Source organism: Hibiscus syriacus, unplaced genomic scaffold (genome assembly GCF_006381635.1).
Source record: "Hibiscus syriacus cultivar Baekdansim isolate YM2019G1 unplaced genomic scaffold, ASM638163v2 tig00110065_pilon, whole genome shotgun sequence".
Taxonomy (NCBI): Eukaryota; Viridiplantae; Streptophyta; class Magnoliopsida; order Malvales; family Malvaceae; genus Hibiscus; species Hibiscus syriacus.
Window position 1 is genome coordinate 3,148,750 of NW_024062585.1, and position 14,280 is coordinate 3,163,029.

At 33.9% G+C, this 14,280-nt stretch overlaps 1 protein-coding gene across 1 annotated transcript in view; it reads right to left on the minus strand.

Moving 5' to 3' along the window:
- LOC120214576 (calcium-dependent protein kinase 20-like) overlaps nt 1-6,096 on the minus strand; it is a 47,384-nt gene extending 41,288 nt beyond the window's left edge. Inside the window, exons 1-2 of the mRNA XM_039212442.1 lie at nt 5,497-6,096; nt 543-556 (exon numbers count right to left, since the gene is read on the minus strand). Coding sequence (XP_039068373.1) covers nt 543-556; nt 5,497-6,096 — 614 coding nt within the window. The remainder of the gene's footprint in view (nt 1-542; nt 557-5,496) is intronic.
- Nucleotides 6,097-14,280: the final 8,184 nt, after the last annotated feature.

The following is a 14,280-nucleotide window of genomic DNA, read 5'->3' on the forward strand; positions in this document are numbered from 1 at the left end:
AAAGACTAACATAAGTCTAATCCCAATGACATATGAGGAGTTTCTCCCAACGCTAGTTGAGAAGAATCTTGTGACTCTGGTTCAGTCCAAACCTAGAGAGGCCCCATATCCTGAAGGCTATGATATTAACGCCATATGTAGTTATCATATCGGGAGCTCAGGGCACACCACTGAGAACTGTGGGGCATTGAAGCGTAAGGTCCAAGATCTGATCGATTCAGGGGCATTGACTTTCAATGAGTAATGAGGCATTCTGATCGAGTTGATTGGGGCATCCATCAGGAGTTTTGTTGTTTTCTCATCTTTTTTGAAATTGTTTTTCTTTTGTGGTCACTTGACGTTTTAAACATTTTAAATAAAATGCTTTCTTCTGAGGAAATGAACAAATTTTAATCTTGAATTCCTTGAATATCACCTTAATTAAAAGTTGTTTAATAATTGAGGTTGCAAATATTTGACAAATGACAAGATTAAACCCTGCAAAACAAAGACCCCTTGGTCTTAATTTAAACTTAGACTACACGCTCTTCTCTTACAGGGACCGAGCTAGTTTTATCTTCACATGAAGAGTTCATCAAAGGTTTAGTATTCAGGTATGTGTTAGGAGCGAACAGAATGGGGCAACTAGCACATGAGATTGCGAAACTAATTGTTTATACTTTTGTTTAAGACGTTCAATGATGATCATGATCTTCTCAGATGGAATGGTCAAGTAGGTGAATCTAGTTTAGGTCAGTTGCTTGGGAATTGAACTCTAACGAGGAGCTTTTCTGACCTTCAAAAATACCTAGACTATAACAGGTTCTTCTTAACAAACTTAAGAAATTGGACCCGTATACCCACATTATAATATTATTTATATACAATAAAGTTTGAGTTGTCCCTCTAAAGCAATTGGTTAAATGCCCCGACTTTATGGATGATATTCAGCTAGCCTGATAAAGGCTATTATACTATACAATAAATCTTGAGCTGTCCCTATAAGGTAATTGGTTAAATGCCCCGGCTTTATGGATAACATTCAGCTAACCTGATAAAGGTATTTACATATTGAGCTGTCCCTCTATAGTAATTGGTTAAACGCCCCGGCTTTATGGATTCAGCTAGCCAGACAATGGCAAATTTAAATAAGGAATTTCGGTAAAAATGGACTAAGGGAGTTAAGGAACACCTGTTATAGTCAAATACACACGAGCACTCAATAATCTCATTTTTAGACTGATATTTCTACACTACCTTTGTTATAGGAGCTTACAAAACTTGAACAAATGGAAGATTTCAGAGAACTGAAACAGAAGTATTCTGAAAGGTCTAGCCATTAATTATGCTAATTGTGTCATTTTGTTCGCCTCCGATCAAAATGTCAAATCAAGAAAAAGGGTATGTCATGATCTTCATGATGACCGAATCGATGAAACAAACCTTAATAACCCATCTCTAAACAAACTTTTCAATCTTGATATTTGTCAAAGGTTTGCAGCCATCAAAGATTAAAAAAGCATTTGATTCTTTTGATATCCAAAGAACTCCGGTTTTATGATTTGCTTCAATTGTGAAACCTAGAATGAGGTAATATTTTTTAAAACTCCTTTTTCAAAGGAAGAAAAGCATTTTCAAACAAGATAAGTTCTCTGGAAACATGTCTTGGAATTCAATAGATATCCCTTCGAAGCTCAAGATTGAAGCTGGGGAAAAGGAAGCCATTTTTGGGGCAAAATTTGATAATTATCTTAGGTTGAGGTTTGCGAGAGTACACCCTGGTGGAAATGAAGACAAACTGAGAGAATTAAAACTGCTCACGCAATTATTCCCTTCACATATCAAAATTATGTACATCGGATTTAAGCATATTGAAGAATCCAAGATCAAGAATCGGAAATTCAAGATTCCAGCATCAAGAGTCATCGAGACGAATAACCAGAAATTGAGATTTCTCTCTGAACCCTAAAATAACATATTTCACATATACATTTTAGGCACACATAAGAGAATTGCATCCATAGCATCACATATGTGCATAATTTTGCGGATTCATCCTAAAGTCAATTTCAACTTCACAGAGAAAGATATTGAACTCAAAAGAAGTGCAGTTTACAAATGTGGATCTTAACTTCACAAAGAATGACATCCGATTAAAAGCTCAAATTCACAGCAAATGAGTCATCCGCGATTTCAACTTCACGAAGAGGGATATTGTGCCCGATGAGGTGATCTAGTGTCACAACAAACATGTCATCCGCAGATTTGACTTCCTTAAGTCAACGATTAAAGCTTCTGAAAGGTTTTCTTTAACATGGATGAACAAGCAGATTATCGATCACCTTTGAGATTGTTTCTCTCGAAACAAGGGGTCACCTCGCTCAAAACTAATTTACTTAAAACAAATTTGTCACAATTTCCCTTGAAACAAAATCTTTGAATCTGTTTTCTTTGAAACAAATTTTGTCTCCCTTGAGACAGTTTCTTTAAAACAAATTTTATCTCTCTTGAGACATTTTCTCTTAAAACAAATTTTGTCTCTCTTGAGAAAGTTTCCCTTGAAACAAAATCTTTGAATCTATTTTCCTTGAGACAGTTTCTTTTAAAACAAATTTTGTCTCTCTTGAGACAGTTTCCCTTGAAACAAAATCTTTGAATCTGTTTTCCTTTAAATAAATTTCGTCTCCCTTGAGACAGTTTCTTTTAAAACAAATTTTGTCTCTCTTGAGACATTTTCTCTTAAAATGTTTTGTCTCTCTTGAGACAGTTTCCCTTGAAACAAAATCTTTGAATCTGTTTTTCTTGAAACAAATTTTGTCTCCCTTGAGACAGTTTCTTTTAAAACAAATTTTGTCTCTCTTGAGACATTTTCTCTTAATTTTTTTGTCTCTCTTGAGACAGTCTCTCTTGAAGCACAAAATCTTTTAACTTATTTCCCTTAAAACAAAATTTTGTTTACCTTGAGACCGTTTCTCATAAAACAACAAATATCTTTGAGATGTTTTCCCTAGAAACGAATTCCGTCTCTTTTGAGATAACTTCTCTTGAAGAATCATCTAAATCATGTCATTCAAATCAATGGCACATCATTTGCAGCATAGCTTAAGTCGAGAACGGCTATCTGCCAAAGACCCTCGAGTTCGATTACACTCAGCTTCGAGGGAACATCGTTTGCAGCAAAGCATGTATGATTCCAACTTCACAATTAAGGGCATCGTACCCCAACAAATTGACCCAACTTCATGACGAATGAATCATCCGCAACACAACCACACCAAAGTCTGCAAGACAAGTCTCACCTTACGACGAGGGAGTTATTTCAAAAAATCATATATCGAGTTTCAACTCTATGACAGAGGACATTCGATATAGACGAAATTTGTGTCTTTTAATCTTTTCTCTATTTTCGTTACACGATAATGAGCAAAGAGGGGCAGCTGAAGACACTGAATTTTATCCACTTAAATTATAATATTATTATATAATGTTATAATATATATATATATATATATATATATATATATATATATATATGTTCCTTTACATCTTATTTTATTTCTTATTTCGTACAGATCCATTACATGCAACCCAAAGTAAAGTCACGTGTGGCCCAGTCAAGACCCAAATCCAACAGCAACACACGATCACCTAGGGTTTCCAAAAAAACCTAGCAAGCCTTTACCCCAGTGCCGCAATCAGGGTTCCCTCATGCAGTCAACACCGAGTTTCACGGCAAGACTCCCATCGCCGCACGTCTCGCCTCCAACAACTAGGACTCTCGGACACGTAAAAAAACAAACGAGAGCAATCCATCAGTGTTTTACTCCAATTTAAACTCTAAAAATAGCCATTTTGGGCTATAAATATTATGTAAATCACACACAAATGGGGGGAACATATCAAAGAGAATCATGAGAGTTTTACCACACTACACATAATATACCATGATTTACAGAGAGTTGATACGAATCACGAAAAATACAAACAAGATTTCGAAGTGCTTTGTACCGAATCGAAATGAAATAATAGGTAGATTTTTACCTTGATTTCAGTTTCCTTGGCTTGCATGTTACATTCGTTTGCTCTAGATTTGTGAAAAAACTCAAAAAGGTCGATGACCGGGGGTACTTTTCGAAGCCTTAGATCTTAGATCTACCCCCGAGGCTAATTGTTTTTGTGAAACGACTTTGATTTTCAAAACGAGGATATGAGGGGCTTTCGAATGGAAAAAAAATCTTTTGATTTTGCCGTGTTTTGGGAAACACGACGGCGTGTTCATCCATTCGATGAACACACATGAACATTACATAGTGTTTTATTTTTTTGGGTTTGATCTGTTGGAGGCAAATGAAGTTTGGAGAAAGGTGTTGCTGGGTTTTGGGTTATATGCAACCCGTTAAGACCGACCCGACCCGAGCGGAGCCCATAGGGGATCCGCGAGTTTTTGAAAGAAATCGGGTTAACTCCTGATTTGGTCCCCACTGTTTTTGAAACTTTCATTTTAGTCCCAAATTCGCAATTTCAACACTGATATTCTTCTGGATTTGACCCTCCAAGTTGATTTCATTCTAATTTAATCCCGTCATGGTCATTTTTACTATTTGTTTTATATTTTTATTTCTATTTATTTTTATTATAACTATTATTAGTATTATTTTTAATATTATTAATTTTTTATTCATATATGTATATATATATTTTACTTATTTCTTTTTATACTCTTTTACTCTTTTATTATTTCTATTGTTATTATTATTTTCTTTTCTATTTTAATTTTCTATTTTATTTACTCATTTTTACTTTCTTTTTTATTTTTCTTTTATTTCTATCTTTCATCTCCCTTTTATTTCTTTCATTTATTCATTTATTTATTTGCATTAGCTTCTTATTTTTATTTAGTTGTTTGCTATGTATATATTATCATTATTATTACTTTCCTTCGTTTTATTTATTTTATCTATTTTATTTATTTATTTATTTTTCTCTCTTTATTTGTATTTTTAATTTTTACATTTTTCTGTTAATACGTTTCTCGATTTTTTAAGGGTACAATTTCAAATTCGTCAAAAGTAAGTAATTTGGCTCGTTGTTTTACCTTTTAAGTTAAACTTACAACTTTCTTAATTTAAGACAATTGGAAATTACACAGTACCGAAAGGGCAGTTCAAGGGTGCTAACCCTTCCTTGACTGTAACCGACTCCCGAATCCGACACATCGCTGGTAAGACGCAGATCAAGTAAGAAATAAGGTATCCGGTTGACCTATTTGCTTTAAAATAAATGATCGGTGGCGACTCCAATCCATTTTCCTAAGTCGAAGCCCAATTTCGGGTCCAACCGAAAGACGGTTCCGACACCACGACGCAATATTAACGCAACGCAATAAAATATTTTAGAAGTATTGTGATTTTTGAGGAAGAAATCACGCCTGCGACACCCGCAACACGTTACATAACGGCCGTAGCATCCGCAACCGCGACATATGTCACAACCGCTATTTTATACTATGAGTGCAACCGCCTTTCTCTCGGTATAATGCCCTCTTTGAATAATTCTATCGAAAAGCTCCCCGCCAGCACAAAGCTCCATAACAACGTAAACAGCCACAGCATCTTCATAAGCACCTATGATTTGTATCACATTTGGGTGACCTGCTAGACGGTGCATAATATGAATTTCCCTTCTAACGTCATCCAGCTCGGTGGCTGAGGTCAGCTTCCTCTTGGCAATGGATTTGCCGGCAAACTCTTTCCCGGTGCCTTTCTCGACACATAAATACGTCGTTCCAAATTGTCCTTGCCCTAACTTACGCCCCAAGCTATAAAACTCTTTCATATTCCCAGTTTTCCTTCCCAGCACTGACTCGAGTTGCATGGTTGACAGCTTTTTCATGTGTTTTGGCCTTTGGGGTTTTGGCTTACTTGGTTCATCCTTCTTGGATTCCTCAACCGGGATCTCAATCGCATTTCCTTCACCGGTTTTGTTGCTGTTATCATCATTAGCCGCCAGCAACGGGTCCTCGATAGTCGGCCGCCAGACCGCCTGTGTGACAGATTGAAAAAACCTAGTCGCACCACAAACATTACTTGGTCCTACTCCTACACAAGCGTTCCCCATCAAAATTTCCCAAATCCTGATCAGATCCTAGTAATTATCAACCCTCACTTTTGAATCCCAAAATCAAAATGGGTCCCTGATAATTCCATTAAAGAACAAACAAAAATCGAATAAGATCAAAGGCCTAGAACAAACCCCAAAGTCCATCGTTTCTTCTGGACCAAACAACATCTTCTAGGAAAACCAACAAAATGCATGCACCCCACAAATCCAAAATAATAGATCCCAGATGCTGATTTCCTTCATCAATCCAATGGGAAAGAAAAGCTTTTGAATTTGTTCAAAATTTGTAATGAAAAATCCTAAAAACGAAATTTAAATAGATAACGAGGAAGAGATGAGTTCACAAAGAGATCAATGTGCTTTGAGTTTCGTCTCTTTTCAAACAATATGCGGGAGACCTCCACATCCAGGTTATTTGATGAAGAAACAGAAAAATAAAACGATGGCTGAAATTTCATAATTACATTTTAAAAAGAACATATTATTACAATTTCTAATTATTGGATTTTAAATTTAAAAGGTGTTTTCCACTTTCCATGGATTGGGTTACAGTGGTAACTAACTCGTATTGCATGCAATGCATGGATTAGTTCTTAGGAATTAGGATAGTTTCACATGTCATCATATGCCGCTTTAATAATTAGACATCTATTTTTTAGGGTAAACTACACAAATAGTGACTAATGTTTGATTTAAGTGTTTGTTTTATCCGCTAAAGTTTTAAAAGTAACAAATTAATTACTAACGTTATTAATTTGTAACAAATCGGTCGTTCAACCATTAATAGCCGTCACCCCATTAACGAAAGGCTGATGCGACATATTAAACTGACTTATTTGGCACAATTAACCGACCTTTGACTCATTTAATAAAAAAAACATCATTAAAAAAAAATGAGAAAGATTGTTTTGCTATTTTACTTCTTTGTTTTCACCAAACCCAAATCTAAATTTTCATTCAATTCGACTTAAAAAATTTGAGTATGAAAAATAAGTATAAGAATCAGCTTAAAGAAAATGACAAGTTTAAGACTTCAAGTAGAATCGATGTACATTTTGCTTCCAAGTTCCATCTTCAGACACAATAATCCTCCATTACTGGAAGGATGGTAACTCTTTGCTACCACCTATAAATGTTCTCATTTAAAGAGTGTTTGTCGATAGGGGTTTATGAGTTGATGAACAAGTTCTTTTTTCCCCCTTTAAGTTCTGGTTTCTTGAGTTTCGATCCCTTGTGTTTTTACTGGTTTTCCAACTACATTGATGGACATGCATACACAGTTGACATTCTCCTTCATAGAAACACAAGGTGTCAGCATTTCTCCTCTTCTCCCAGTACTTAACATGCACTGGCGGATGCATGTATATCCTAGGGCGGGCACGTGCCCACCCTGGAATTCGAATTTCTTTATACTAGTTCCTCATTTTACTGAAGGTGTCCACCCTGGAATTTGAATTTCTTTATATTAGTTGTTCATTTTACTTAAGGTGTCCATCCTGAAATTTTATCCCATACGAAATTATTTTATTATTAATATATATGTGCACACCCTAAAAAATATTTCTAGATCCACCACTATTAACATGGAATCGTTGATCTCCACTTTTGCTTTTTTCTTTCCAAAAAAAGCTTTTATTTGAAGTTCTTCCTCTATCATAAGTTTTCAGGGTTTCTGATCCAAAACTCGTCGTAGTTTCTAAAACTAAACATAATTCTTCTGCCCCTATTGGTGCCCGTCCAATAATGTGTTGATACTTGGATTAGGCTATCAATTAATTTAATATATTTCAAATGTTAAGAAACCCCACATCAACTCAATGTTAACATTAAAACATGGAATCCTCTTCAACTAATAAATCCACCATTATATTATTCAAATACTAACAACTAAAAATCTATCAACAAATATTTGGTTGAGACCATTAGCATATGATTAATTATGCAACTTCATCACTCGCACATGGAGTGGTGAAGGTAAGAGAAGCGTTTTCTCCAAAACCAGAAGAAACTCAGCTACTTGTACGTAAAATATTTAACTCTTTTGTTCTTGGGTTGTTTCTTTAAATATTATTGTTTGTTTTTTTCATATAAGATCTTACACTATAGGGAAAAAATTTTGATTTTCAATTCTCAATACTAGATTATGAGTATATCTACTTGGTCTACTCATCACATAGACAATAAATATCAAGGTGAGTATAATTCATTAAGAACATTTGGTTTTCAATAATCTTAGTAGATGCAGTTCGGGAAATACTACTTCCTTTGTTTTTTACCAATTAGATGTTAGAGTTGTAAAAAGTTTTAGAAGGGATTATCTCATAGCTATTAAATTTCTTTAATATTTTTTCAATGTAATGAGATTGGTTCATAGGAAATCTATTTTTTTAGTTTTTATAACCTTACCCCTAAAGATTATATCTATTCTTTTCAAATCAACTATGTTACCCAGGCAAGAGGGGGCCCTGGGTAAGTGCCCCTCTTGCCCATGCTCAAATACGAGCATGGGTGACACTAAATTCAACCCTAAGAAAAATAAACAAAAAACGATTAAACGACCAATAAAAAAGATCTAAAATGTGCTAAAAGACAAATGAAAACGTGTAATAAAGGTAGATGCATTAGAAACTAAAAAAACAAAGAAAAATAAAGATGTGTGATAAGAAAGTAAAGAAAAACAAGGAATACCAACAGTCAGTGACTAACAATGATATATGGTGGTTGAGTGCACGCCTTGAATATGTTGAAGATGATAGGCAACTGATTGTGGATCTAGAAAATAAGCAAGCAATACTGGGATAAGATAGGCTCAAATTGAAGGGTTAGGGTAGTAGATGATAGGTAGTAGATGATAGGTTATAGTATAGGTTGCTGAAGTAATAGATGAAGATGATGATATGGATTGTGGATCTAGAAAATAAGCAAGCAATATTGGGATAAGATAGGCTCAAATTGAAGGGTTAGGGTAGTAGATGATAGGTAATAGTATAGGTTGCGGAAGTAATAGATGAAGATGATGATATGGAAATAAATAAAAGGAATGGTTATTAAGGGTGATGGCACGGCTAAGGTGGAAAGAAAGTGGTGGTATGGTAAAATTAGTATCTTAAACAAACAAGGAAGAAATTAGGCCATGAAAGAACCTAACCCCAGATCTTATATGTTCGTTTAAGGGGTGGTAGATAAGGACTTGACCCCTCTAGTTATAATGAAATCTGAAACACAAGTATCAATGGAAAAGAAAAGGGATTGATGCCAAAAGCACAAATGCACTTGATAAGTCGATATAGTTTTTAAAGAACAAAATAGAGAGAAAATTCTCATTAAGGATAAAATTGATGCAATGAGAGATGCCTTACAAATGCCAAGGAATTCATAATTTATAGGAAATAAAAAGGAATGGTCGAAAAGGTATACAATGATTCGGTTAGGTGCATTCCGTTGTAAGTACATGTTGTTTTAATGAATGATGAAATCCATTCATTGTCGATTGTTGAGGAAATGGTTTGGGCCTTGCTTTGAATACTTAGGTCCTTTGGTGATGTCTTTGGCCGAAAAGAGAGGAGTTGTGTAATACCCCAAACCTCGGGTCAGTAACTAAAGTGTAAGGATTTAAAAGTTAATGGTTTAATTTTGATAAATTGAAAAGTTCAAGGATTAATTTGGAAATTTGTGTTTAGGACTTATTATCAAAGAGTGAAAAATGGAGGGGCATTATGGTCTTTTAGCAAGAAAGGAATTTAAAATTTATTTCCTAAAGATACATGGCTTGTGGGAAAATGAAATTTCTGTATACTCTTCTTCTTTGCTTTTCTTCTTTCTCTTTACGTGAAGCTCCATTGTTAATGTGAGTTAATTTTCAAGTTGGGTTTTCTTTCGTTTTTGAGTTGGTTTTTAATCCTTGGGTGGTATAGAAACTTAAGGAATCTTAAAGATGATTAGAAGATAAATGATTGAGGAATTATTGGTGAATTAGTAAAGTGGGTTTTTTAGTGAAATGATGAAATTTGGGTAGTTACTTTTGAGTGAAATGATGGAATTATTGGTTAATTAAGGTAATTGAAGTCTCAGAAATGATTGAGAAAACGTTTGAAAATTTAATATGATTTTTAATCTCAAGAGTTATATGGATAAATTTGGATGTTAAAAGGAGATTATTGGATATAAGTTAGTTGGGGTAAGGGATAAGGAGTTTAAAAGCATACATAGAGTTAATGGTAAGAGATTTAAGTGAGTTTTGGGTAAATTTTGAAATGAAATAAGTGATTTCTGGGTAAGGGTATCAGTATTGGAAGAACAATACCGATAATATAAGGTTAAATTGAAGGAAATAGTATGAACTAGATGAACAATATCGATACTGGTTGAAGAAGTATCGATACTGATGTGAAGGTATTGATACCAAGGATAAGGTATCGATATTGTAAGTAAAGATGAAATTCCAGAATGTTGAAATGGTATCGATACTAAAGTAGGTATTGGTACCATAGAAGAGAAGTATCGGTACTAGATGAAGAGTATCGATACTATTCAGTCTAAAATGTTAAATTTGGTGTTTCTTTTCTCTTAAGTAAAGGTTAATTGGTTAGATGTTAATTGAGATCTGATATTCATATTGATCATGTTAATGTGTAGATTCGATTGAAAGCAAGTGCCGAATGAATTGACGTATAAGGATAAGGTGAAAGTGAAACGGACTTGCTTAGGGCTTAAGTGAGGCAAAGGTGGGTGCTATTTACTTATTCTATATTTATGATTGGAGGACGGCTTGTGAGAAGCCAACCTCAGATGTTTTTAAACAAAATGATTGGTATTATTTATGGTTTTAGTTAAATCATATTTTAAGAGAAATGTTTAAATTTTATTGATATGAGTATATATATATATATACATTCTATGTGAAATACTATAAATATATGAATTATGTAAACATGTTCTATGGAAGAAATAATACTTTGAATAATGGCATATGAAATGTTATGAGTATATGATCTATGTGAATAAATGAAAAGTTGAGAAAGATCATGTGAAATGAAATGAGTATATGTTTTACTCGAAAAGATTCTACGTTAATATATGTTATGTGAATAAATTCTATGTAAAATGAAATACTATGAGAATAAGCTCTATGTTAATATGTGATAAGAAACCTTAGCTTATGTGGAAATATTCTACGTGAATGTGATATATGTGAATAAAAGACATTTTTAATAATGATATGTTAAATAATTATATGGAATAAGCCCAAAGTATATTTTATGAGAATTAGGGGTATAGTTGGCATGCAAAGAGTCGAGGGTTCTATGTGGTCATTCGGGACAAATCTATGTGGTCCTTTGGGACAAATCTATGGGATCTTTCAGGGCAAACCTATGTGGTCCTTCGGGACAAATTCTATGTGACACTTCGGTGCAAATTATGTGAGCAGTTGTGACTGCATTAGTGCACAACCTCAATGTACTCACATACCTTGAGTTCTCAGCAATATACGTTGGGCTAATGAAACAAATTAATATAATTTGGACAATGAGTAACATTATAAAATGTTCATAAAATGTCTATTGGATTTGATATGAAATGTTTTTAAGTAAATGTAAAATAAAGTATCAAATAGTTATAAAGTAATCAATGTTGAGTTATATATGTTATGAGTTTTGAACAATATAGTGTTTTTGTACTTAATTTTATTTTGAAAATTTTACATAAATGTTTTAGTGCTTTATTATACTCATTATGGCTCACTAAGTCATAGACTTATCGTGTGATTCTTTTCACACGTAGGTCCAAAGAGATTCGAGGTGTAAGTTGAGTAAGCAAGGAAATGGCAGCATACTGGTGAAGATTATTAGATCAGAGAGATTTGAATTGTATGTGTTTTTGTTATGGTAAATTTGGTTGGCATGTACTATAAATGTTTAAATTATAGATGCTCTGATATGTTTTGTAAATGTGTTTTCATTTTTTCCAATAAAAATCAAATTTTAGTCAAATTTTCAAAGAGTCAAAGAGTTGAAAAGTCAATGTGACACCTCAGAGTCGTATCCGGGTCGGGGTGTTACAAGTTGGTTCGGCTTTGATGCATTTGAATGGATGAGCATGATGCTTGATCAAATAGTGAGGTATTGGTTCATCTTGGTGTCAAAGGTGAGAAGTTACAATGCTTGGTCGAATAGAGATAATCATTGGGTGTTTTAGGCACCTAATAAAGTCACATGGAAGGAAAATGGTGTTCTTTGCAAATGATACCCTCCTTGATATCACATGATTTCCATGCCTTGCTAAGATGAGCATAGGTTTGACCATGGTGCATGCTTGGCACATGATTTGTTGAAGATCAATCACGCAGAGGGTTACATAACAAAAATCATGGAAAAGAAAAAAGTGGAAGAAATATGATTATTTGCCAACATCCACTGCAGAAAAGCTCTTGGGCGAACATAACCCTAAAGATATTCTAAGTACCTATTTAAGAATTGCTTCAACATTTGATGAAAGGTCGATACCTCACTCCTAAACCTTCAAGAGTATTGACTAACTCGTTTGCCTACGACTTTGATCTTAATAGAACATGTGACTTCCACACGAGGGCACCTAGTCACCCTACTGGAAAACGTATATAACTCATAGAGGAAATAGAAAGTCTCATTACTAGCAGAGTGATAACTCAGGAATTAATCGAGGAATAGGGTGCAAATTGAATGAGGCATCCCGGGATGGAACAAGAAAAGATCACAGAGTTGTGCTGTTTAAAACCTAATATGTCTTGTTTAAATTTGTCTTTTATATGCCTTAACGTTTTTATCAATGACATTTCTTTAACTTTTTAAATGAAGCATTTTTTTAAAATTCAATGAATATAAAATATAATGAAATGCATATTTGAGAATTGAGGTTATAGCATTTTGACATATGACGAGATCAAATTCCCTAAAAAATAAGATCAATTTACCACTGACTTATCATCATACCTTTTACACAAAGAAACGAATGTAACAATTCCCCACCCAACGAAGCCATTAAATGCTCAGGTAAGTATGAAAGCAGAAAAAATGGGCCATCTTTGATGCATAACAATGTAAGACCGATTAGTGTGCATATTTGTTAAGGACGTTTGGTGACGATACACAATATTCACAAATAAAATGATGGATGAATTTAGCTTAGATAGTTGCTTGGAAATTAAGCTCTAAAGATGAAATTTCCAGACTTTCAACGACACTCGTATTATAACATATTCTTCTTGATGAGCTTAAGAAATCTTGAAATAAAAAATCTTAGGAAAATAACGTGTTATTAATGCAAAGTAATATTGTTAGGGGCACTCCGCTGAAAGTAGTAAGCTAATAATCTTCGGAACTAATGTCTGAAGCAGCTAAGAAGGTAATGTCCAAGCTATATGAAGTAAGTTGTGTTCGAGTTATCAAGTCAAAGATTTTCTGGCACTTGAATCCTCTAATTTGGGGTATTTTGCTAAGTAGATGAATCTGCCAAAACAATTAAAAGCAAGGATATCAAACTTAACGAAGTATAATTTGAAGAAATGTGGTAAAGCCTAAAATAAATATGAATTGAGAATGAGTTTCGATGAAAGGAGGACTAAGGGAATTAGGAAACATCTTTCATAATCGACTACACAAAAGCACTTAGGAATTTTGTTTTTAGATCGATATTTCTGCACTATCTCTGCTTAAGGAGTCTACAGAACTTAGACAAATGGAAGATTCCTAAGAACTGAAATAGAAATGCTCTCTAAAAAGTCTAGCAATAAAATGTAGAAGTTACGTCATTTGTCTGAATTCTATTTGAAGGCCATGCCAGAATTGCAGGGCATTTCGAAAACATTAACAAAAAACATGAATTCTTGATGGTGAAAACCAAAAAATAGGACAAAGCCAAACCAAACTACATTGCCTTCCCAAATCAACCAATCGAAATTTAAATCTTGTCAAAGGTCTATAATTTTTTAAATCAAAATGTGGGATTTATTTATTTGATATTCAGTGAACTAATATTTTGCTTCAATCGAGTGAAACTTGAAGATGTTACATCTGAAGGCAAACTTTGATGTCTATGATGAGCATAAGATAAATCAAATAGAGAGAAACTTTGCTACAAAAACCTAAAGCATCTCAATAGAAGTTTCCATTCAAAATCTCCCAGTAGTGTCCTTAGCCTAACGTG